Source organism: Lepidochelys olivacea (genome assembly GCF_965140295.1).
Source record: "Lepidochelys olivacea isolate rLepOli2 genome assembly, chromosome: 11".
NCBI lineage: Eukaryota > Metazoa > Chordata > Testudines > Cheloniidae > Lepidochelys > Lepidochelys olivacea.
In genome coordinates, this window is record NC_140421.1 from 2,183,161 (window position 1) to 2,207,606 (window position 24,446).

General features: G+C 58.1%; 2 protein-coding genes across 2 annotated transcripts; one reads left to right on the top strand and one right to left on the bottom strand.

Moving 5' to 3' along the window:
• Positions 1-249: 249 nt before the first annotated feature.
• Positions 250-2,464, bottom strand: LOC311528073 (uncharacterized protein). The gene is made up of 4 exons (XM_084642702.1): positions 2,448-2,464; positions 2,119-2,178; positions 1,179-1,432; positions 250-1,046 (listed from the first exon to the last, which is right to left on the bottom strand). Exons 3-4 carry the CDS (start codon positions 1,332-1,334, stop codon positions 741-743), a joined length of 462 nt encoding a protein of 153 aa, XP_084498828.1. The 5' UTR covers positions 1,335-1,432; positions 2,119-2,178; positions 2,448-2,464; the 3' UTR covers positions 250-740.
• A 2,103-nt stretch (positions 2,465-4,567) lies between these two features.
• CYP27A1 (cytochrome P450 family 27 subfamily A member 1) lies at positions 4,568-23,449 on the top strand. Its single transcript, XM_084644061.1, has 9 exons — positions 4,568-4,828; positions 14,227-14,417; positions 15,689-15,888; positions 16,084-16,281; positions 18,736-18,896; positions 19,624-19,790; positions 20,261-20,342; positions 21,238-21,438; positions 21,822-23,449. Exons 1-9 carry the CDS (start codon positions 4,583-4,585, stop codon positions 21,945-21,947), a joined length of 1,572 nt encoding a protein of 523 aa, XP_084500187.1. The 5' UTR covers positions 4,568-4,582; the 3' UTR covers positions 21,948-23,449.
• Positions 23,450-24,446: the final 997 nt, after the last annotated feature.

Genomic DNA, 24,446 nt, shown 5'->3' on the forward strand with positions numbered 1-24,446 from the left:
AAACCCGTTCAGTTCAACAGAATAAGTCAGCTCTATTGTACTCAACCACATGTCTGAACCATCCCTGTTTGTTTTATTGTAAACACATTTTTAGGATATTTTTCCCCCTCCCACAACATACATTTCAGCTTTTTTTTTTTTTTTTTGCTGTAAATGGGTCTCTCTTACACAAAAGACACAAGAGCTAGGTTCTCACAAACAATTTTTTTTATTTAAAAGACATACAGCTCCTTGAAAACAAACCAAGATGCTCCATTAAAAAAAGAAAGAAAAAAAGACTTTAAGCTCCCTTAGGGGCCAGAGACCTTTTAACAGAAATACAGATAGTCACAAAGCCCTTTTCAATAGATTTTTTTTTTTTTAAATTTACAGCTACCAAGTTTTATATCGCATGTTTGGCCCCTCACCATTTTCTAACTTAATCCTTTTAGATTTCTTACAAATAGACTTTTTCTTAAGCCGGGTTCTGTAACTTTTTGTGCGGACCAGACGGTCAATATAACGCTCTAAGCAGGCATCTTCCGGTTTGGTCATTTTCTTTAAAACATGGTCAGGGTCTCCACTGAATTGCGCAGCATTTATCAAGGTCACCCCTTGTGCTAAATGTTCTTGGGTTAGGCACAGACATTGCATAGCATAACCTATGGCAATAACAGTGTTTAATAAGCTTTCCAAACACAGCTCAGCACACAGGCCCCCGGAGCTTGCAGTTTATATCCACTGAAGTCCAAGTCACACAGTCATGGTGCATCTATGACACAGCCCTCACAATCTTCAGAAAGCTTTTGCCTAAGACAGTGATTAAGAACAGAATAAACAGCAACGCGTACAATAATCCGCATGACTTTTTTACGCTCACGACGTGGCACTGGCTCAGTCAGTTCCATGCCAAACCTCCTCCTAAACTCCTCATAGCCGTCATCCTCGGAGTCCTCTTCAACATTTTGTATCGGCGTTGAGCAAAAACAAGGTGGGCCCGGTTCATCTTCGCTGCTTGGTGCAACGCTGTCCAGAGTCTCCGGGTCCTCTAGAAAGGCATCATCGAGCTGTTGAGAGATTTTTTTCAAAAAAGAAACAGCGTAAGCACACCACTGCTTGGTTTTTGATTTACACAATCCCTGGTTCCTAGCCCCCGTTACACCCCCACCCCGACCCTCACTTCTTAAACATTCATTTACCTGAGCCACGTCTTTTTCATTCACGTTGTCCGCCCGTAACTCCCCCAAGCCGTGATCACTTTCCACCTCTCGGGGGGTGGACAACAAGAGGCCATCACGCTCATCGCGGGGCCCCACAAGCAGCCGGGTTTCGGGGTCGGTTTCCGGTGTGTCCATCAATGGCTGGGCCAAAGGGCTCCCCTCAATCGCCCCCTCCTCCTCGGAACTCTCGCTGATGTAGCGCTTTCTCCGCGGTTTGTTGAAGGCCCTCGGGGCTAAAACAAAGTCCGAAGTCCTCACGGGGGTGGTGAAGGAGTCCATGTTTCCACAATTTCTAAAACACGCGCTCTTGGTAAAAGACAGCCTCTTCTGCCCGACGCTGGGCCTTATGGGGTGATGGTGCTGCGCTCTGATTGGCAGAGGGGTCATACGCCCCTCTTCTGGGCGGTTCACCCCATCCCAGAACCTGCCCTATTTTGGTCAAATCTGCTCTCGGGCCCGCCTGATTGGTAGAGGTTGGTGGGAGGAGTTGTTAGAGGGGTCACACGAATCATTTCCGGACAGGTCACCCCGCCCCCGGAACTCATCCTAATTGGTCAAATCTCCTCTTGGTCCTATCGGAACAAAACCCCTCCTGATTGGTAGCGGGGTCGGGGGAGGAGTTGTTAGAGGGGTCACAAGACCCACTTCCAGAGAGGACACCCCCACCCTGGAACTCACCCTGATTGGTCAAAGCTCCTCTCTGGGCGGTCCTACAGGGGCAAAACCCATCCTGATTGGTAGAAGGTGGTGGGGGGGTTGTTAGAGGGGTCACAAGACCCACTTCCAGAGAGGACACCCCGCCCCGGAACTCACCCTGATTGGTGAAAGCTCCTCTTGGGAGAAGTCCTACAGGGGGTGAAACCCATCCTGATTGGTAGAGGGCAGTGGGAGGAGTTGTTAGAGGGGTCACATGACATACCTTCCTTCCGGTCACGTGGCAGCCTTGACCCTGGAAGTAATACCCCATAGAGCAGGACTTCTGGTGGGGGGGAGAGGTCAAGGGGTGGGGTTAAGGGTCAAGGGGTGGGTGTCACATGACACACCTCGCTTCCGGTCATGTGGCAGCCTTGACCCCAGAAGTAATAACTCATGAGGGTGGGACTTCTGGTGGGTTTGCTAAGGGGTCAAGGGGTGGGGCTAAGGGGTCAAGGGGCGGGTTAGGGTTTGATTGATGGTAGGGCCCTTATACTACTGATGGGTACCCTGGGCAGTAGGGTAGGCTCAGGGAGAGAGGGGGTACTCAGGTACCAGAAACCAGGTGCACATTCCCAGCAGGGGGGGTCTGGTCTTAGCAACCTGAGACCCCCATGGCCAGCTTCCTCTGTCCAGGAAGGTTGGATGCCCCCCTCCAAACCTCACCAACACCTTCCTGCACCCTCCACCTTCTCCCTACTCCCACCAACCCCCTCCTCCTGCCCCCTTCAGATCCCCTCCTGTCCCACTCCTTCCTCCCCCACCAACCTCCTCCCTGCTGCCCCCTCCAGATCCCCTCCTGCCTCACCCCTTCCTCCCGCACCAACTTCCTCCCTGCTGCCCCCTCCAGATCCCCTCCTGCCCCCCTTTCCTCCCCCACCTACTCCCTCCACTTGCCCCCTACTCCTACCAACCCCCTCCTCCTGCCCCTCTCCAGATCCCCTCCTGAACAACATAAGAGCGGCCAGACTGGGTCAGACCAAAGGTCCATCTAGCCCAGTGTCCTGTCTTCCGACAGTGGCCAGGGCCAGGTGCCCCAGAGGGAATGAACCGAACAGGGAATCAGCAAGTGATCCATCCCCTGTCATCATTCCCAGCTTCTGGCAAACAGAGGCTTGGGACACCATCCCTGCCCATCCTGGCTAATAGCCACTGATGGACCTATCCTCCATGAATTTATCTAGTTCTTTTTTGAACCCTGTTATAGTCTTGGCCTTCACAACATTTTCATTTGGTGACCCCCTAGATCTTGTGTTATGAGAAGGAGTAAATAACACTTTCTTCTTTACTTTCTCCACACCAGTCATGGTTTTATAGACCTCTATCATATCCCCCCTTAGTCATCTCTTTTCCAAGCTGAAAAGTCCCAGTTTTGTTAATCTCTTCTCATACAAAAGCTGTTCCATACCCCTCATCATTTTTGTTGCCCTTTTCCAAACCTTTTCCAAGTCCAATATCTCTTTTTTGAGATGGGGTGACCACATCTGCAGGCAGTATTCAAGATGTGGGTGTACCATGGATTTATATAGAGGCAATATGATATTTTCTGTCCTATTATCTATCCCTTTCCTAAACATAGAATCACAGAATATCAGGGTTGGAAGGGACCTCAGCAGGTATCTAGTCCAACCCCCTGCTCAAAGCGGGACCAACCCCAACTAAATCACCCCAGCCAGGGCTTTGTCAAGCGTAACCTTAAAATCCTCTAAGGAAGGAGATCCCACCACCTCCCTAGGGAACCCATTCCAATGCTTCACCTCCCTCCTAGTGAAAAAGTTTTTCCTAATATCCAACCTAGACCTCCCCCACTGCAATTTGAGACTACTGCTCCTTGTCCTGTCCTCTTCCACCACCGAGAATAATCTAGAACCATCCTCTCTGGAATCACCTCTCAGGTAGCTGAAAGCAGCTATCAAATCCCCCCTCATTCTTCTCTTCTGCAGACTAAACAATCCCAGTTCCCTCAGCCGCTCCTCTGAAGTCACGTGCTCCAGCCCCCTAATAATTTTTGTTGCCTTCCGCTGGACTCTCTCCAATTTGTCCACATCCTTTCTGTAGTAGGGGGCCCCCTCCTGATCCCCTCCTGCCCCCCCCGGCTGCCACCTCCTGATCCCCTCCTGCCCCCCCCCGGCTGCCCCCTCCTGATCCCCTCCTGCCCCCCCCCGGCTGCCCCCTCCTGTTCCCCTCCAGATCCCCTCCTGCCCCCCCCCGGCTGCTCCCTCCTGATCCCCTCCTGCCCCCCCCCGGCTGCCACCTCCTGATCCCCTCCTGCCCCCCCCCCGGCTGCCCCCTCCTGATCCCCTCCTGCCCCCCCCCGGCTGCCACCTCCTGATCCCCACCTGCCCCCCCCCCGCTGCCCCCTCCTGTTCCCCTCCAGATCCTCTCCTGCCCCCCTCCAGCAGTGCTCCCTCCTGCCCCCCCCCCGGCTGCCCCCTCCTGATCCCCTCCTGCCCCCCCCCGGCTGCCACCTCCTGATCCCCACCTGCCCCCCCCCGCTGCCCCCTCCTGTTCCCCTCCAGATCCTCTCCTGCCCCCCTCCCGCAGTGCTCCCTCCTGCCCCCCCCGCGCTGCTCCCTCCTGCCGCCCGCTCCAGATTCGCTCCTCCTCCAGCCCCCGGGGTGGGACTCGCGCCTCGGCCCCCCCCAGGTGCCGGCCCCGCCCCGGGCCACCGCGGCGCGGGCAGTGTGGCCATGGCGGGGCCGGGCGTCGGGCGCCGAGCTGCGGGGCTCCCCCTGCGCCGCTGGCTGCAGCCGCTGGCCGGGGCGCCGCGCTCGGAGCCGGCCCGGAGGGGCCGAGCCAGCGCGGCCGGAGCAGCCGCTGCGGCGCAGGGCGAGCGGCCGCTGAAGGGCCCCGAGGAGCTGCCGGGGCCGGGGCTGCTGCGCTCCCTGTACTGGATCTTCGGGCGCGGCTACCTGCTGCATACGCACCAGCTGCAGGTGCGGGCCGGGGTCCTGGGCACCGGGAGTCGGGGGCTGGGCGTTGGGCACCGGGAGTCGGGGGCTGGGCACCGGGAGTCGGGGGGCTGGGCGTTGGGCACCGGGAGTCGGGGGCTGGGCACCGGGAGTCGGGGGGCTGGGCGTTGGGCACCGGGAGTCGGGGGCTGGGCACCGGGAGTCGGGGGGCTGGGCGTTGGGCACCGGGAGTCGGGGGCTGGGCACCGGGAGTCGGGGGGCTGGGCGTTGGGCGCCGGCTGGGGGGCCTGGGCACCGGGAGTCGGGGGGCTGGGCACCGGGAGTCGGGGGCTGGGCGTTGGGCACCGGGAGTCGGGGGCTGGGCACCGGGAGTCGGGGGGCTGGGCGTTGGGCGCCGGCTGGGGAGTCTGGACACCGGGCAGTCGGGGCGCTGGGCGTTGGGCACCGGGAGTCAGGGGGCTGGGCGTTGGGCACCGGCTGGGGGGCCTGGACACCGGGAGTCGGGGGGCTGGGCGTTGGGCGCCGGCTGGGGAGTCTGGACACCGGGCAGTCGGGGGGCTGGGCGTTGGGCACCGGGAGTCGGGGGGCTGGGCACCGGGAGTCGGGGGCTGGGCGTTGGGCACCGGGAGTCGGGGGCTGGGCACCGGGAGTCGGGGGGCTGGGCGTTGGGCGCCGGCTGGGGAGTCTGGACACCGGGCAGTCGGGGCGCTGGGCGTTGGGCACCGGGAGTCAGGGGGCTGGGCGTTGGGCACCGGGCAGTCGGGGCGCTGGGCGTTGGGCACCGGCTGGGGGGCCTGGACACCGGGAGTCGGGGGGCTGGGCGTTGGGCGCCGGCTGGGGAGTCTGGACACCGGGCAGTCGGGGGGCTGGGCGTTGGGCACCGGCTGGGGAGCCTGGACACCGGGCAGTCGGGGCGCTGGGCGTTGGGCACCGGCTGGGGGGCCTGGACACCGGGCAGTCGGGGGGCTGGGCGTTGGGCACCGGCTGGGGAGCCTGGACACCGAGCAGTCGGGGGGCTGGGCACCAGGCAGGCGGGGGCTGGGTGTTGGGTACCGGCTGGGGGAGCTGGGCTTAGGGGGTGGGCAAACAGAGGGGGGTGCTGGGTACCTAGGAGTGGGGCAGCAGGGTGCACGCTATTGGGGGGCTGAGCATTGTGCCCTGTGGGGCTGGGCACTTGGCGTTGGGGTTCTAGCAATGGACGGGGACCGTGGGTGACAGCACCGCGCCTTTGGCCCCATGGGACGTTCTGCTTTCAGGGTGAGGCTTGTCTGGGCACGAGACACGGGGTCCTTGGGGGCTGGACCCAGACTGTCAGACTAACTCCTCCAGGGCCGTCCCAAACCTCTCCATCCCCGTGCCCAGTGCCTTCTCCACCCAGCCACCTCTGCCCGAAACACTGAGCAGCGAGCCTTTCGAAACCAAAGCAAGCCAGTCCCTGCGGGCACGGCGCTCCCCGCGGGACAGGGTGAGAGAGAGGAAGATCCACAGGTGCCAGCGTGTCCCTGGGTGCGGGGTTAGAAGAGGCCCAGGTATTGCAGTGATGGAGGTGGGTAAGAACCTGTCTCGGACAGACTCAAATAGCATTGAGTACTTGGCCGTAGTAGCGGAGGGCTGGCAGGGCGTGCTATGGGAGGCAGAGGGTTAGGGTCTGGGAGGTTGGACTTGTTCAGCTGGGCACAAGCAAACATACAATACAGCCAAACGTTGAGTACTGCCAAGCGGAAAGTCGTCAAGGGACAGAGGCCAGGCCAGACTGACAGGACAGAGTGGGGGACTCTATCCCGGGAAGCAGCGACACCGAAAAAGATATCAAGGTTGTGGTGAACATGAGCCCCCAGGGGAATGCTACGGCCTAACAGGCTGATGTGATCCCGGGGTGCATCAACGGGGGAATGCCGAGGAGGAGCAGGGAGGTTATTTTATCTCTGGTTTGGGCTCTGGTGTGGCCGCTGCTGGAATCCTGTGTCCAGCTCTGGCACCCACCATTCAGACAGGCTGGGGATAAATTGGAGAGGGGGCAGAGAAGAGCCACGAGAAGACAAATTCACTCTCCTGCTGGTGATAGCCCATCCAAAAGAGTTGTCACTTTGGATGGGCTATCACCAGCAGGAGAGTGCATTTGTGGGGGGGGTGGAGGGTGAGAAAACCTGGATTTGTGCTGGAAATGGCCCAACCTGATGATCACTTTAGATAAGCTATTACCAGCAGGACAGTGGGGTGGGAGGAGGTATTGTTTCATATTCTCTGTGTGTATATAAAGTCTGCTGCAGTTTCCACGGTATGCATCCGATGAAGTGAGCTGTAGCTCACGAAAGCTTATGCTCAAATAAATTGGTTAGTCTCTAAGGTGCCACAAGTCCTCCTTTTCTTTTTGCGAATACAGACTAACACGGCTGTTACTCTGAAACCTGTCATGATTTGTGTTATTCTTTGGGCACCATGTGTGTGCTCTGCACTGTTCAGAATAGGCCAGACAATGTAGTTCCTGAGCGGATATGTAGCCCTGGATAAGACGGCTCAGATATTTAAGGATGAAGTGTAGAGTTATTGACCACGTGTTAGGACGTGCTCACTGTAACGTTTATAGCTGTGAGTGGACAGAAGTTTGGTAATAGAAGTTTTACTCGGTTAAGGACTAGATTTAACCCTCCCACTTTCTTTCAAGAGGAAGAGCTGCCCAGAGCACCTGGGCCTGTTTGTTTTCCTTTCCCGCCTGCCGTGGCCCTGACATACCTCAGAAGTCTCCATTTTTTCCTCAGTTTTAAAATGTGGCATTTTCTTGGTGTTTGGTTTTAAATATTCTCCTGTGAGAACCGCAACTCAGTTGCTGGGTGTTGTGTTTTAAGAGCCTTCTGGAAAGTCACTCGCCTTTAAACAGAAAGGAAAGCTGTGTTGCCAACTCTCAGGACTTTGTCACGAGTCTCATGATAATTGTTTTCCTTAAAGTCACAGCTGCTGGAGTTAGGTGATCTGTGATGATTTCATCCGTCGTTCTTAAAGAGAAATGAAGTGTCTAGCCCTGGTGGCTGTGGAGAAAGCATCAAAATGTGACCCCTAGTGCACCCTTAAGGCTCAGAAAGCAGAAGGCAAATGAAAAGATCCCCAAATCTATTATTTTATGTAATCTCATGATTTTAAAGCCCATCTCACGGTTTTTGGTGAGCCTGATTCATGAGTTTTGAACATTTGGGGATGGCAGTCCTGTGAAAGTGACTTGACAGGGCCTGTTTCATTCCTGTTTAAATTCAGTTTCTATCTAGCCTACAATTTGTAGTGCGAGTTTATACTGCACCTCGAGCCCCAGGCAGGTGCAGTATAAACTCACGGGGCCTTACCCTCGTAGGACGTTTCCAAAAGTTAAATGATCTATTCCAAGCTTGGTGAACTGAAAAGAAGGGATAGAAAATCATCGAGATTTTTCTACAAGTATTTCAATTCTTGTATTCAAGAGTAAGAATAGACATTACAATTTTAAATCTAACCAGTGTCCCTTAAGTGACTTGACACAAGATGTCAGAACGTGTTCGTATTAGAGCTGAGTGGGTCTAATATTTAATTTTCTTTCTTTGAATAGGAATTAGATACAGTGCCCCTGTCAACTCATTGCTAAGTTATCTGCAAAAAAACCCCCAAGTAGCCCCTGGAATCACAATTAAAGTTGCCCCCTCCCCCCCCAATCTGAAATGATGCCACTGTCCTCAGTCTAGCAGACAAAGGTCTAACAAGACCCAATGACTGGAGGATGAAGCTTGACAAATTCAGTCTGAAAATAATGAGTAACTTTTTGAGAGTGAAGGTAATTAACGTTTGGAACAACATACCAAGGGGTGTGGTGGATTCTCCATCACAGGCGATCTTAAAATCAGGACTGGATGTTTCTAAAGCATCTGCTGTAATTCAAACAGGAATTCATTCAGGGAGGTTCTGGGCTCGGGTTAGGCTGCAGGTCAGATTAGCTGATCACAACGATCCCTTCTGGCCTTGGGATCTAGGAAGTGTGTCCAGGATCTCCTGCTCTCAGTTCAAAGAGGAATCGGGTTCAGGTTCTGCTCTGTGTCCAGTCACCCTGGGCAACCCAAATACCCAGCTGGAGAGAAAGAGTCACCTCTCCTTCTCAGGGCACGCTGGAATATTTAGAAGCTGCTAAAGTCCTCCTCACTTAAATGCGCACCCGGGCAGGGGGCTTTTTCTCACAGAGAGGAACTGGGGGGAAGGGGATGAAGGAGGAGTGTCTTATGTCTCTTTAGCCAGTCATGTCTGTGCTCTGTGCCTCAGTTTCCCTATCTGTAGCATGGGGTGGTATACATGGCTATTAACTGACTCTCCTTCAAAATGAAATGGCCGAGCCCATGCTATTATGAACTCTGTGCTCAGCTGAATGCCAAAGCCCTGACAGGCTGCCTCTTGTCTCTGCCTGGGTAATTGTAGCCTAGGAGTATGTGGACAAGGAGCAGCTCCAGAGCCTCCCGCCCACAAACACAGTCTGTGCCAATCCTCAGTTTCCCCAGGGGGCATGTGGTGCTGGGGAAAATGGGACGTGCTGGGGAATCCAGGTGTTTGTTTTCCTCTTGAAACGAAAAGACCTCCTAAATCTAACACAGGAAGCAGTCAGGCTCATTTGGCGGGTACAGGCAACGCTGAAAGCTAGCAGCCGGCAATGCCCTTGAAAACCGGACTGGTGTGATGAAGTTGTTGGTTATCTGAGGAGCTGATTGTCTCCTGGGTCGCAGCTGGGTGAGAGGGGACCGCAAGGGTCAGCTGGTCCAGCGGCTTTCCAGATATGGTACCCCTTTCCGGAGGCTGATTTGTCTTGTGTACCCCCAGGTTTCACCTCACGTAAAAACTACCTGCTTACTTCTGTATTTTTGTGTCTGATTTTGTATCACAGCACACTATTCCGGAAAGATTGCTGAGTTGCTCATTTTTACCATATAATTATAAATCAACTGGAATATAAACACTGTACTTACGTTTCAGTGTGTAATATCTAGAGCATTAATAACAAGTCATTGTCTGTATGAAATTTTAGTTTGTCCTGACTTCGCTAGTGCTTTTTATGTAGCCTGTTGTGAAACTAGGCAAATCGCTACATGAGTTGATGTACTTCCTGGAAGACCTCTGCGTACCCCCAGGGGGACTCATACTCCTGGTTGAGAACCCTGCTCTAGCCTAACCCCCTGCCAAGATGCAGGATTTGGGGGTATCTTTCCAAAAGGGAGGGGGTCTGAGTGTGAGGGAGAGAGAGCTTAAAAAGGGAATGTTCTTTTCAAACACTTTCAAAACTCATTAGTGGTTGATGTGATCAAAACCTTAACTGCAGTGTAACAAAGCTTTTTGCTTGGGAATTTCCTTAGTTGTATTTTTTTAATAAGATCATAAGAACGGCCAGACTGGGTCAAACTAATGGTCTGCCTAGCCCAGTATCCTGTCTTCCAACAGTGGTCAATACCGGGTGCTTCCTTGATCAGAACAGGGTGATTATCGGGTGATCCATCCCCTGTCATCCAGTCCCACCTTCTGCCAGTCAGAAGTTTAAGGACACCCCGAGGGTGGGGTTGCCTCCCTGGCCACCATAGCCATTGGTGGACCTATCCGCCATGAATTTATCTAACTCCTGTGGGTTTTTTTAACCCAATTATGGTTTTGGCCTTCACAACATCCCCCGGCAAAGCCAGGAACCCTTAAGAGGTTGGGTGCATTTCTACATGATATACAGCTGGAGGTATAAATAGAGAGCAATTAGTTACTAAGTTATAAAACTCTGGCACCAGACCTTGACATTTCTGGCCATCCCAATTGCTTTGCTGAGAATAAGCAACACAATGAGACCATGCAAACTGTCATGAGCAGGCACTGGCTTTACGCTGTCGGCCTCCTGTGTGGCTTTCAACCAAGCAGATCTTCTACATGTTGTTTGTCAAAGTGAAATAATCCCTCTTCCCAGCAGGTTCCCAGCCTTGCAGCTGAATTCACTGTTGTTGCTAGGTTGCTTTTCAAGTCTGAACTTAATGGGGAAATTCCTTTGAACAGGGCTTAGCACAGAGGGTGATTCTATAGCTTAAATAGACCCTGCTCATTAAGCATCCAGTCCTGCAAGTCTTCACTCAGTCAGGGAGTCCTCCCTCATGCAAGAAATCCAATAGCCACGCTGGTGAGTAAGGACTGCTCCCCGCTGGAAATGCAGAGGTACACCCCATGGGCCTCAGTGTGTTTGCCGTCCAGTCCTTGGGGAGAGGAATGTGTGATCAGCGACTAGGTTACTAAAAGCAGCAAGTGAAAACCCATCTGAATGTTATCAAGGTGGGGAAGCGTAACTGATGGTGAACGGCAAACTCATATGCATGCATCTAGGCCAATGACCATCTTCCTTTCACTCCTGTGACTTAGCTGTAGGATTATTGTTCTGTGCATTTCCAAGATGCCCATCCTGGCTTCTGTCACGGAGTCTCTGGGTGATGCTCTGGAACTGCTCCCTACGAAGCCAGGCAGGACTCTGGGGAAGTCTCCTTTCTGTGAGCAGACTGTCTTCAGGACACAAAGCTCACACAGCTTCCACCTTCCTGGGTATGACCTTGGAGCATTCAGCATCCTCTGAGGTTTATTAGACGACAGGAACATGGTCTAAAACAGAGCTTGTAGGTGCAGAGAACTGGACCCCTCAGCTGGGTCCATTTTGGGGGCAGTGAGCCAGACAACCCCGTCTGCACTTCACTCCTCGTCCCCAGCAAGCCCCGAACTGAAACCCCCTCCAGCCCCTCCTCCTCTGGGCTTTCCCCTTTCCCAGGCCAGGAAGTCATCTGATTCCTTTGTTCTCCAGCCCTTTAGCTCTCACCTTGCAGGGGGGAAGGGCCCAGACCATCAGTTGCCAGGAAACAGGGTGTTGGCCATTCTCTGTGTCCAGACCCCTACACACACCTGCCCTCTAGGGCTCTGCAATGATCATACACCCTTACCCCACCACCTAAATACTTATGAACTGCATAGGGGAAACTGAGGCACCCCCACAATATTCAGAGGAAACATTAAGAACAGTCCCACTTCGTCACAGCTTCTCCCTAGAAAAAGGAACCAGGGCTGGTATAGCCAGAGCCGGGGGAACCATTCTGCATTGGAGCCCTGACGAGAGAGGCCGGTTTTTGGAATATGTTGCAACTTTGCTTTGTTCTGACGAAGCAGCGATAAGGGACGGTGGTGCCATACCCACCGAGGGAATGGACGTGCCCTGCTGTGCCAACGGGGTCTCGGTCACAGCCTGCCGGTCAGGTTTCCAAATAAGGCTTTGTTGTTCTGCAAACGAATCAGCCGAGAGGGGAAATGCCCTTTATCTTTGCTTTGCACAGTGTTGTGTATTTTTATGCTTTTACTCAGCGTAGGCCTCGATCCTGTAGTAGGCTCAGGGGGCCACATGCATAGGATCGGGGCCCTAGATCCTATGTGAGATTGTCCTATGTGGGCCAGATCCTCAAAGGTATTTAGGAACCTGACTCCCACTGAAACCCATGTTTCCCTACTTTAGTCTCCACCATAATGACCTGTAGTGTGCACACAGGCTCAGACCCCAGATCCATCTAGTTACGGGCCCCATCTCCACCAGTGTTCAGAGCAAGGTTCCAGAACCCCCAATGTTACCTCTGGAATAACCTGCCCGGACCCAGCTCAGCCAGAGGTTGACTCGGGGCTTGATGCAGGAAGATCTCTGTCGAATCCTGCCTGGCATCACTGGGGACGTGCCCATTGCCCGGAGAAGAGTCTCCGATCCATTCAGAAGTCATGCCAAGCTCTCCGCCTCCGTGGTGGCTAACGGCAGGGAGCACACAGCCCTGTTCCGCCTGGCCTGGCAAGAGCTTTCCTAACTGACCTGAGATGGCGAGTTTTTCTTGTTCTTCTGTTCTGAGGGAGTGTCCACAGCAGCACCTGACCTGCCTCCTCGCTCCCCTTCATTACTTCATATGCCTCGGTCCCGTCTCCTCTTGCTCCCCCAGCCAGGTGAACTCTCCCAGCTGTTCCAGTCTCTCTCTGCAGAAATCTCTTCGTCCCACTAATCACTTTGGCTCTTTCTCTCTGTTCTCAGCTGTGGTTTTCTCTGCGATGCGATGCACACAGTGTCCAGGTGAGGCTGCCCTGCAGATTTCGAGAATGGTACAAGAGACTTCACCATAATTATTCCCCTCCCATTCCTTATGCAGCTGAATGGCTTGGTTGCTTCTTTGACCTCAGCTGTGCACTGAGCAGAGGTCTCCATCGCATGGTCTACAGTGATGCCCAGGTCCCTTTCATGCATCGATGCAGTTCATTTAGACCCCTGGCGGTGTGTGAGTCATTTACTTTTCCCCCTGCGGACTTTGCATTAATTTCATCTGCTGTCATCTTTCCCGGTCACCCAACTTAGTCAGCTCTCTGCTCGTGACTCTCCTGAATAGCTGTGTCATCTTCCCATTGTGCTACCTCACTATCCCCCCCACCCCGCCGTGCAGATTGTTAAGAAATATATTAACCCGGGATTTAGGGCAGAGCCTGATGGGTCCCACCAGGACCCTGGGGCCGTGGTGGAAATGGACCATTTCATGCTATACTTTGCTCCCTGACTCTTGGCCTGTTCCTGTGCTAGGACAATACTTGGCCTCTCACCCCAGGACGATTTCCCTTCTTTTGTAGCTACTTGTATGAGACCTTGTCAAGAGATTGGTGAGGTGCAGCTTGGCTTTGCAGGGCCAGGCCGGGCCGAGCCTCTCCCCGCAGGATCAGCCGGTGTTTTGTTGTTTTGTTTTTAATTCTCCTTTCAGCCAGTGTGCCAGATATAAATTGGAATTCCCCGAATCGCCCCCAGAGTCTTTTTAAAATATAGATATAGAATAAAGTGTTGCTTTCCAGTTCTCCGGGACCATGGCCGTTTTTGGTCAGAGATTGTCTGGTTTTGCTAGCAGTTTAGCCCATTCTCCTAGAGCTCCTTTAAATCCCTTGGCTGGACCATCTGGGCGAGGTGCCAGGTGACTTGTGCCAGCCCCCCTTCTCCTGTCACCTCAGTCTCTGAGAGCACCGAGGCGTTGTTACCAGAGAAGGGCAGATTCAGGGTAGGACTCTCCCAGCATCCGCAGGGGTGGACTCTGATGTTCTCGCTGGTAACATTCAGATATGCTGCCCCACTCCCAATACGAAATGCAACTGCTCAGGAAGGTAAGTAGCCCAGTGCCCAGGGACATTGAATTTTATCATGGGCTGCAGGGAGGTTTCTGGCTGGCCCGCTGGAGCATGGGGAGGTAAAGCCATCTGCTCCCCGACCATCACAGTGGTGTCTGGTCACTACCGCCCTGTGGCTGGATTGGAAGTGGCAGCCCAGCAATGCAAGGCTACATACCCCACTCCCAATCCTCCACGGGGGGCTGGCGTGCCAGTCGGGGCCAACCTGCTGTGGTGAATTGCAGGTTACGTTCCGGAAGCTTTACGGCCCCATGTGGAAATCCACCTTTGGGAAGTACAAGAACGTGAACATCGGGAGCCCGGAGATCCTGGAGCAGCTGCTGAGGCAGGAGGGGAAATACCCCATGAGGAGCGACATGGCCCTGTGGAAGGAGCATCGGGATATCAGGCAGCTGCCGTACGGCCCGTTCACCGAGTGAGTCCAATGATCAAGGCTTTAGCCGTCCTGACGGTGTTCCTGAGCGCTGCTGCAATGCAAACATCATGTGGGCTCCCAGATCAATACAGGGCTGGAGTCCCGAGCAGCTGGGTACAAGACAATGGCCTGCAACATGCAGGAGGGGAGACTACTCGATCTAATGGTCCCTTCGGACCCTCTAGGCCTGTGTTTCTCCATGACTGGTCCGTGGACCGGTGCTAGTCCCTGAGATCTCCCCGGCACAGTTGAGGAAGGCAGCAAGCCTGGTATGAAGAAGGCTGAGAAAGACGGCTCTAGGAAACTGAGCTATTCCCTTGTGTGCTAGCAAGACTAATGTCCTTGATCGGGCGGCTGCCTGGCGGTTCTGGCACCCAGGCAGCATTGCATTTGGACTCCTGCCTTCGCTCCGTCCCGAAGGCTCGCCAGGGCCTGCCAAAGCCGTACAGAGAATCAAGGCAAGGTGTGCAAGAGACGGGCAGGCTTGATGGGTCAAGGCTGACCTAGTTTCCCCCACGTGTGTCATTTCTAACACGTGTTGCTTCTAAATGGGTGATCAGACAGCACTGGGGTGAAGTCGAGGATTGGGCAGAAAGATTTTGGTGCCGGGGAAAGGTGGGAGCTTCTGCTGAAATTCTCATCACAGAGCATTTCCGGTGATGCAGGCCAGGTCTCGCTAGCGACCGAGGCCCTTAGCCTTGAGCCGCTGTGGGGTGCGGAGCCCGGAGCTGGGGAGGGTCAGGACCCCCGACGGGGTCAGACTGGTGTTGCGGGCAGCAGGGAGGTGGAGGGACAGAGGCACTGGGGTTTGCCCAGGACCCCGTCCCCACAGTGGGCACTTCTGGAATTACCAGCCCGTGGGATGTTTTCCTCCATGCCCAAGAGTCCATGGTTGGCTCATGCCCTGGAGCAAGGGGTTTAGCACCCTGGTGCAATTGTACCCCTCTCCTGGCGCTGGGGGGGCACCTAGCAGAGTCTCTCCGGATGCAGGGCCTGCTCTTGGGGCTAGGTGGGCCCGGTGCCACCATTCGGCTGTTGCTTGGGGCAGCTGGATGAGGAGCAGGGGGCAGGCAGTGGGCATAGCTGGAATTGTGTGTTGGGGGGGGGAGGAAAAGTGAACCCCGGTGTTACGGGGCAGTTCCCGGCCTTCCCTTCATCTCTTGGCCCATCCCTGCCAGCCCCCGCGTGCGCGGAGGGGGCGGCTCGGTGTCCCGCTCCCAGCTGCCCCTCGGTGTGGGCGGGTGCTGAGCCGTCTTCTGCCTCCCCCGCAGGGAAGGGGAACGCTGGTACCGCCTGCGCCAGGTTCTCAACCAGCGGATGCTCAAGCCGTCGGAGGCCATGCTGTACACGGGGGCCATCAACGAGGTGGTGTCGGACCTGATGGCCCGGCTGCAGGTGGAGAGGGCGGGGAGCCCCTCGGGGGTCCTGGTGGGGAACGTGACCAACCTGCTCTACAGCTTCGCCCTGGAAGGTAGGGGGCAGGGGGGCGGCTCGGGGGGGAAGGAGTGGGGCTCAGGGGGCCCTGTGGGGCATTGCACGCTGCCCCCTAGTGCATCCAGACGGATCTGCTGCAGCCCTGCGCTGCTTCCCTGGAGTCCCCTTCCCCCAGGGGGGCCCTGTCAGTGTTCAGGGCCCCTACCAGCCCCTCTCCTCTCCTTCCCGCCAGGCATCTCCTACATCCTCTTCGAGACCCGCATCAGGTGCCTGGAGCAGGAGATCCCCGTGGAGACGCGGCGCTTCATCGACGCCATCGGCCTCATGCTGAAGAACTCCATCTTCGTCACCATCCTGCCCCAGTGGAGCCGGGAGCTGCTGCCCTTCTGGAACCGCTACCTGGAGAACTGGGACATCATCTTCGCCTTCGGTCTGTGCCCTGGGCGGGGAGCCGGGGTCAGACTCCACCCTGGCGTCGCTGGGATGGTACCCAGGGCTGGGGGCCGCGTCGCCACCCCCTGCCCTTCGCGGGGAGCAGTTTTACCTGATGCAGCTCAGCTCCCTGAAACCAAGCCCTGGCTTCCAGATCTCCCAGCCCTCGCCCACGGTGCGCAGGCTAGTGACAGACCCCCCCACCCCCGAGCCCCTCGGTAATAGCCAGCCCCTGGCACTGGGGCCAGCTGTCTGCAGAGAGACAGGGTCCACGCAGCTGGACGGGCCCCAGCCAGGATCGCGCCCTTATGCCAGCCCGGGCACTTATATTCATATACTTATATGCCAGCCCGGGCACTTATATTCATATACTTATATACCAGCCGGGGCACTTATATTCATATACTTATATGCCAGCCCGGGCACTTATATTCATATACTTATATACCAGCCCGGGCACTTATATTCATATACTTATATGCCAGCCGGGGCACTTATATTCATATACTTATATGCCAGCCCGGGCACTTATATTCATATACTTATATGCCAGCCGGGGCACTTATATTCATATACTTATATACCAGCCCGGGCACTTATATTCATATACTTATATACCAGCCCGGGCACTTATATTCATATACTTATATGCCAGCCCGGGCACTTATATTTATATACTTATATGCCAGCCCGGGTATTTATAGTGGAACAACTGGACGTTGATTAGCAAAGGCGACATGTGAGTGCAGCTAAGAAATGGAAACAGAACAGGTTCCGGGGGTAAATCGCAGGTCTGGGTCTACACTGGGTCCTGTTCCTACAGAGCAAAGCAGGTTTTGACAGAGGTGCTGGATTCCAGTCGTAGCCAGGATCCGAGTTCCCACCCCTCGCCCTACAAGGGACGTCTACGCTGCAGGGGGGCACCCGCGGCTGGCCCAGGCCAGCTCACAGGGCTCAGGCTAAGGGGCTGTTTAGACTTCTGGGCTCCTGGACCCTGCAAAGTCGGAGGGTCCCGGAGGTCGGGCTGCAGCCCAAGCTCAGGCATCCACACTGCAATGAAACATCCCCGCAGCCCAAGTTGGCTGGCACAGGCCAGCCGTGGGTTTTTAATTGCCGTGTCGACGTACTTCCAGGGGTTTCCTCTTTGTTTGGGTAAACCAGGGGCCTTCTGCATTTCTTAGATAGGCCCGTCAGCCTCTGCAATGCACCCACAGCTACGACGAGTCCCCCCCGTTCCTTGTTCCGCGGCTCTCCCCCATTGGGTTCACCTCTCCCCCACCACCACTGCTTTTCCCTGTTGACTTACCATGTAAACGGGGCTTCGCTTTGCAATGATGAATTGCCCCCCGAGCCGGGGCAGTGGAGCGGACGGGCGTTGGCGTGTCCACGCTGCCGTGTGCCAGACTGGGGAAGAGAATTTCCTCCTGAGCACACGGCTCCTTGGGTAGCAGGAGTGTGCCCATTTTGCAGCGACGTTAGCGACCCGCGTCTCCTCGGCTTTCTTCCGCTACCTCACCGGGCGCTCGCGGGAAGAGCGCTGGGTTGGCTGGAGCGGGTTTGTCAGGCCTGGTAGGAGCCTGACGGAGCCTTTGGCCTTGAGGGGTCCCAGGAAGCCAGAGCGAATTCTGCTGCTTTGGGGTCTCTGCTCACCCCTCTCCCTGGGGCTTCGGGCTGCCGGGATACCGGCCCCAGCTCAGATGTGTGGCCCAACAATTCACACAGGGAGACTGATCTGCTCCGTGGTGCATGGCCCAGGTCCCCTGCCCCCCCACCCTCCCATCACAGTCAGTCCTGGGGGGGCAACAAGGATCCACTCGATCCCATCAAGCTACGGCAGGGCCTGCGTCGATCCTGCCCTGGGCTTGGTGCCCTCCCTGCCTGGCTCCATCCGCAGTCAGGGAGCCCCTCAAGTACCCACTGGCAGAGGTGTGGCCGCACGGAGAGTGAAATCTCCCTTTGAGGGAGGGACTCCATGATCCCCCCAACCCCCGGTCTCTGGAGCTATAGCCCTGGGCTGGACAGGCAGTCATCCAGACCCACCCTTGATGGTGGATCGCCTGGCCCTGCCTGGCAGGGAGATGCTGTGCCCGTGAGTCCAGGTCTCTCAGCATGCGCGGGAGGGGGCCGTCTGGGGAGCCCCGTTCCCTTGGGGGAGAGGCGTGCCCATCAGGGGTGCTCCCACGTTACGGGTCCCTGTGGGATCCAGCCAGCAACCGCGGAGGCGGCTGGGCAGGGTCTGGGGCGAGCCCTGGCAGTGAGCTCGCAGCTGGGCATCCCCTGGGCTTGTGACCCCCGTCGCTCTGTGGGCAGCCCTCGACGGTCCCCAGGCCCCTTCCCCCACCTCCGTCTCTGCGCGGGACCCGCTGTGATCCCCCCTCCCCTGTGCGACAGTCCAGCTGCCCCCCACCCCCCGCCGAGGGTCCTGACGGCTCTGGACCCTCTGGCTCTGCAGGCAAGAAGCTGATTGACAGGAAGATGGAGGAGCTGGAGTTGCAGCTGGAGCGAGGCGAGCAGGCCTCGGGCTACCTGAGCTACCTGCTGGCCAGCGGCAACCTGATGCCGGAGGAGGTGTACGGCAGCGTGGCGGAGCTGCTCCTGGCCGGCGTGGACACGGTAGGGCGGCCGGCCGCCCGCAGCCCTGACACCCGGCCCAAGGGGGTCAGGCCTGGGGGCTGTTGGAATGGGGGGGGCTGTGGCACAAACCCCGTTGCTGAGGAGCTGCTCTGTGTGGGGTGGGCACCCCAAGGGCAGATGCAGTGGGTCTAAAAGGGAGCGCGCTGGGGAGCTGTGGGGCCTAGTGGGTAGGGCAGCAGCCCAGCCTGGGTTCCATTCCTAGCTTGTCACAGCCTTGCTGGGTGAGTCACGTCCCCTCTGGGCCTCGGTTTCCCCTCTGTCTTTTTCTGGTCTATTTAGATGGTGAGCTCTTTAGGGCAGGAGCTGTCCCTGACTGTCCCTGGGCCGCGCCTGGTACAACGGGGACCCTGTCTCCATAGCGGTCTGGCAGCAGCTGGTGCAGCGGGGCCCCCATCTGCGTAGGGGTCTGGGCAGCGCCTGGCACGATGGGGGGGCCCCATCTCAGTTGGCACTAGCGTGACACAGCCAGCTGTGGGGGTTCTGGGCTGGCAGGCCCCGCCATGCAGGGCTGGGTTTAGGCTGAGCTCGGAGCTGCCGAAGGCTTTGCTTGTGGGGACCCGTCCACGTGGGGCAGGGTGGGGGACTCCTGGGGAGCCACGAGGGGCTGCCCTGTCCATCACAGCCTGCTCCCGCTTTTCCTCCCTGCAGCCTCCCTTGTCTGTGCGGAGCTGCTCCCTCACCCTGTCTCTGCTGTCGTCCCCCTCAGACATCCAATACCTTGTCCTGGGCCCTCTACCACCTGGCCAGGAGCCCAGAGACCCAGACCTCCTTGTACCAGGAGGTGAACAGTGTCGTCCCTGGAGAGCAGATCCCCAGCGCCCAGGATCTCGCCAAGATGCCGCTGCTTCGGGCCATTATCAAGGAAACGCTCAGGTACGTCCCCCGCTCTCCCCGGGGCCTGGCCCGAGAGGGGCCCCCTTGGCAGAACCCACAGCCCTGTTGGCATCCCTGGGTGGGGCAGACTCATGAAGGGAGGGTGAGGTGGTGACTGATGGCACCGTGCACCTCACTAGCCGGCACTTGGCAAACCTCCCCTAGCAGCCCCACACCCCCCCCCCCGGTCCCAGGGAGATGACGCTGCGCCCAGCACTGGTGTGATTCGGAGCCAGGCACTGGACAAACGGTCCTTCAGGCATTCGCCAGCACAGAAGGATGGGCCAGCGGCCAGTGCCCCGGCTCCAATTCAGCATCCAGTGCCCTGCTCTCACAGCTGCCCTGTGTCCCTTGGACTCTGTGCCTCAGTTTCCATCTGTGCAATGGGGATAATGGCTCTGCACGGGAGAGGGGGGGCATGCCACTTGCCCCATCCCATGCCGTAGCCCCGTCTTCTCCCTGCCCGGCAGGCTGTACCCCGTGGTCCCCACCAACTCCAGGGTCATGGTGGAGAAAGACGTCGTCATTGGAGGCTATCACTTCCCGAAGAACGTGAGTGGGGGTCTCTGGTCTGCTTCCCGGCCCCTGGGCCTGAGGCTGTCACTCCCCAGCCCTGCGGCTGCACCGGCTGCGGGGCCCAGGGAAGGAGCTGGAGGAATTAGATGTGCCATGTGAAGGCAACACAAAGCCAGCTCCCCCTTGGGCACAGCAAACCAGCTCTGCTTGGAAGGGGACCAGCCTAAAGTGGGGGGGAGCCCAGGGCTGGGCTAGCAGGGGCTGCGGGTCGGGAGTGAGGGGCACCGGCAGAGGTGTGGGGCGAGGGGGAGCCCAGGGGTGGGCTAGCAGGGGCTGCGGGTCGGGAGTGAGGGGCACCGGCAGAGGTGTGGGGCGAGGGGGAGCCCAGGGGTGGGCTAGCAGGGGCTGCGGGTTGGGAGTGAGGGGCACCGGCAGAGCTGGTCACAGGGAGCCCAGGGGTGGGCTAGCAGGGGCTGCGAGTCGGGAGTGAGGGGCACCGGCAGAGGTGTGGGGCGAGGGGGAGCCCAGGGGTGGGCTAGCAGGGGCTGCGGGTCGGGAGTGAGGGGCACCGGCAGAGGTGTGGGGCGAGGGGGAGCCCAGGGGTGGGCTGGCAGGGGCTGCGGGTCGGGAGTGAGGGGCACCGGCAGAGGTATGGCGGGGGAAAGCTCAGGGGTGGGCTAGCAGGGGCTGCGGGTCGGGAGTGAGGGGCACCGGCAGAGCTGGTCACAGGGAGCCCAGGGCTTACATGTCCCGAACAAGGGGTGCTGGTAACTAAGCACGCTCCGGGCCCAGATCTAGCCCATGCCCCCAGCCCTTCCACCCAGGGCTTTGGTCCCTCACGTGCTCGGGGCCGCAAGAGGGGTGGCATGTTGCCTGGGACACGGCTTGCCGTGGGGATGGGTCTCACCTCCTCTGTGTCCGGCTCCATCAGACGCTCTTCGTCCTGGCTCACTACGCGATGACGCACGACCAGACCAGCTTCCCGGAGCCCGAGCGTTTCCTGCCCCAGCGCTGGCTCCGGGGCCACGGCTCCGCCCACCACCCCTTCAGCTCCATCCCCTTCGGCTACGGGCTCCGCGGCTGCCTGGGCCGGCGCATCGCGGAGCTGGAGATGCACCTGGCTCTGGCCAGGGTGAGTGGGGACCCTCGCGGTGCCAGCGGTCGGACGGGGGGGTTGGCTACGGCCCGCAGGACAGGGCGCTCCGAGGGCCAGAGCTGCAGACAGCACCCCCCCCCGTATCGGAGACACGTCCCCCCCCAGGTCTCAGGGATGCTGCGTGACTCTATGCCCCAAGAGGGGGAGCTCAGTGTCCCCTCACCCCGCTGCTAACTGAACCACCCTGTAGGAGCCGACTGCCCCAGCCACGGCATGAGCCCCCAGACGGGGCCCGTGTGCAAAACCACTGGGGAGAAAACTCCCGAGCCACCCCGGGGGGCAGAAGGGGCCGGGGCGCTGTGCTCCGGGGAGGGGGCTCCGGGGCACTGAAGAGACAAGACGTCTCCTTCTCCTTACAGATCATCCAGACGTTCGAGCTGCGGCCGGATCCCCGTGGCACGGAGGTGAAGTCGGTCTCCCGCATTGTCCTGGTGCCCAACAAGCCCATCAACCTGCAGTTCATTGCCCGCCAGCCGGCCCCCTGAGCGCGCCCACCCCGCTTTGCTCATCCCAGGGCCCCATCCGAGTCCGCCCCTCGCCTGGGCCTTCCGGGCTAGACAGGTCTGCCCTGGGCCCAGCTCTCTCCCCGTTAGGCCCTGGGGATGGCAGCTGCTCACGGGTCAGGGTGTAGGTGGGATCTCGGCTGGCGTGGGCAGGGCAGCCGTGTGGTCTCCATGTAGCTGGAATCAATGGGCCAAAGGTGTTCCTGTACCCGTCGCACTCCAGCCTTACAGGGTGTTGAACAGGGTCTGGGGTTCGCGGGCGCAGCCGGGGCCGTCCGCACACCCTGGCAAATGCCCCGGTTGCCTTTCACTAGCGATCCCCAAACCGGGGAGAAGCAGCGCCAGCCTGGAACCGGGCAGGGCTAAGTCAGGCCTGGCTGGGAACGGGAAGGAAAAGGCACTGGGGGTGACTCTCAGCTGGCACTGAGGACATCCTGGGACAGAGGAGAGGTTAGTGGAGATGGGCCGGAGCTGGCTGTCAGCCCAGGGGTGGCAGGATACGGCTGGCACCGGCAGAGGCAGCCCTGCCAGCTGGGTCCCTCTGCTCAGCGTGAGGAAGGCCGGGGGGCAAGTGGTGCCAGTCTCCTTTGGAGGATGCAGCCACAGCGATGGGGAGCCTAGCTCCCGCCCCCCCCCCATTGCTTTGTCTGCCCATTAGGCCTAACTGCCCCCTCACCCATTGTGGTTCGTTCATTTCCGGACCCCCCCCCACCCAGGCTGTGTTCACCAGGCCTGAGCTCCCCCGGCCAGGCGTTTTGCTGGGACCACTTCAGCCTGGCTCCCTTTGCCCAGCAAGATGTGCCCAGCTTGAGCTGAGGGTATGTTGGTGGGTCTGGCTATCGCCCCAGCTCCCGGGGATGGGTCAGGGCCTCCCGCTGCTTGGGGGGGCTGGGGTCCCCTTTAACCATGAAAGCACCGAGCCGGAGGTGCCGCTGCTCTGATCCAAAGAGCAAACTCCGCGTCTCCCCCCTCGGTGTCGTTGGAATTCCCCGCAGCAGCAGGGACCCGAAGAGCAGCTCGCCCCCCCTCGCCCTGCCCCAGGGGCTGCCCGTTCCAGGCTGGGCGGCGGGAGGGGTGGGGGGTTGCCCCAATATGCCCCCACCGCTCTAGCGCCACCTAGCCCCTGCCCCCCGCCCACGGCAGAGGAAACTCTGCACCGGGACAGTCTGTCTCGGGCACCGCCAGGGGGGACCCGGCCAGGCCTGGCCGGAGCTGGGCTGCAGCGGGCTCCACTAACCTCCCTGCCACCGGCCTGTGACGAACGCATAGGGCTGGGCGCCAGGACTCCTGGGTTCGAACGCCGACGCCGACTCTCATGCCCGCCCTGGCCCGGAGGCCCTCTGGTGAGCGACCTGCCGCATGCCTGCAACCTCCCAGCTTCCCCGGGGGGCCAGGGCCGGGGGCTGTCAGCGCTGCCCCAGGCGTGGGGGGGTCCTGTAGCCCAGCTGGGCAGCAATAAAGCAACGTGCGCTTATGCTCCTGCAGGGCTGTGTCTGAGCGTGATGTGGAGCGAGGGGGGCGACCCCTGTTCCCGGGGGCCAGTGAGCGTCAGCAGCACCAGGCCAGGGGCAGGGGCCTGATCACAGAATCAGAGAATCTCAGGGTTGGAAGGGACCTCAGGAGGTATCTAGTCCAACCCCCTGCTCAAAGCAGGACCAACCCCAACTAAATCATCCCAGCCAGGGCTTTGTCAAGCCGGGCCTTAAAAACCTCTAAGGAAGGAGATTCCACCATCTCCCTAGGGAACCCATTCCAGTGCTTCACCACCCTCCTCGTGAAATACTGTTTCCTAATATCCAACCTAGACCTCCCCACTGCAACTTGAGACCATTACTCCTCGTCCTGTCATCTGCTACCATTGAGAACAGTCTAGAGCCATCCTCTTTGGAACCCCCTTTCAGGTAGTTGAAAGCAGCTATCAAATCCCCCCTCATTCTTCTCTTCTGCAGGCTAAACAATCCCAGCTCCCTCAGCCTCTCCTCATAACTCATGTGCTCCAGCCCCCTGATCATTTTTGTTGCCCTTCGCTGGACTCTCTCCAATTTTTCCACATCCTTCTTGTAGTGTGGGGCCCAAAACTGGACACAGGACTCCAGATGAGGCCTCACCAGTGCCGAATAGAGGGGAACGATCACGTCCCTCGATCTGCTCGCTATGCCCCTACTTATACATCCCAAAATGCCATTGGCCTTCTTGGCAACAAGGGCACACTGCTGACTCATATCCAGCTTCTCGTCCACTGTCACCCCTAGGTCCTTTTCCGCAGAACTGCTGCCTAGCCATTCGGTCCCTAGTCTGTAGCTGTGCATTGGGTTCTTCCGTCCTAAGTGCAGGACCCTGCACTTATCCTTGTTGAACCTCATCAGATTTCTTTGGAGCGTGAGGTCATGGAGGGCAGGGGAGATGAGAGGTTGGCGTGATGGGGGCAGCTTGGCATGTGGCATGCTGTTCCTGGGCTAGGCTGGGCCCCCAGCCCCTGGG

Excerpts from the sequence above, each read along its gene's own strand:
- LOC311528073 (XM_084642702.1), bottom strand. The coding sequence starts at position 1,334 with ATGGACACACCGGAAACCGACCCCGAAACCCGGCTGCTTGTGGGGCCC. Across the intron at positions 1,047-1,178 it reads ATGAAAAAGACGTGGCTCAG|CTCGATGATGCCTTTCTAGA; the intron begins GTAAATGAATGT and ends ATCTCTCAACAG.
- CYP27A1 (XM_084644061.1), top strand. The coding sequence starts at position 4,583 with ATGGCGGGGCCGGGCGTCGGGCGCCGAGCTGCGGGGCTCCCCCTGCGC. Across the intron at positions 16,282-18,735 it reads GGACATCATCTTCGCCTTCG|GCAAGAAGCTGATTGACAGG; the intron begins GTCTGTGCCCTG and ends CTGGCTCTGCAG. Across the intron at positions 21,439-21,821 it reads TGCACCTGGCTCTGGCCAGG|ATCATCCAGACGTTCGAGCT; the intron begins GTGAGTGGGGAC and ends TTCTCCTTACAG.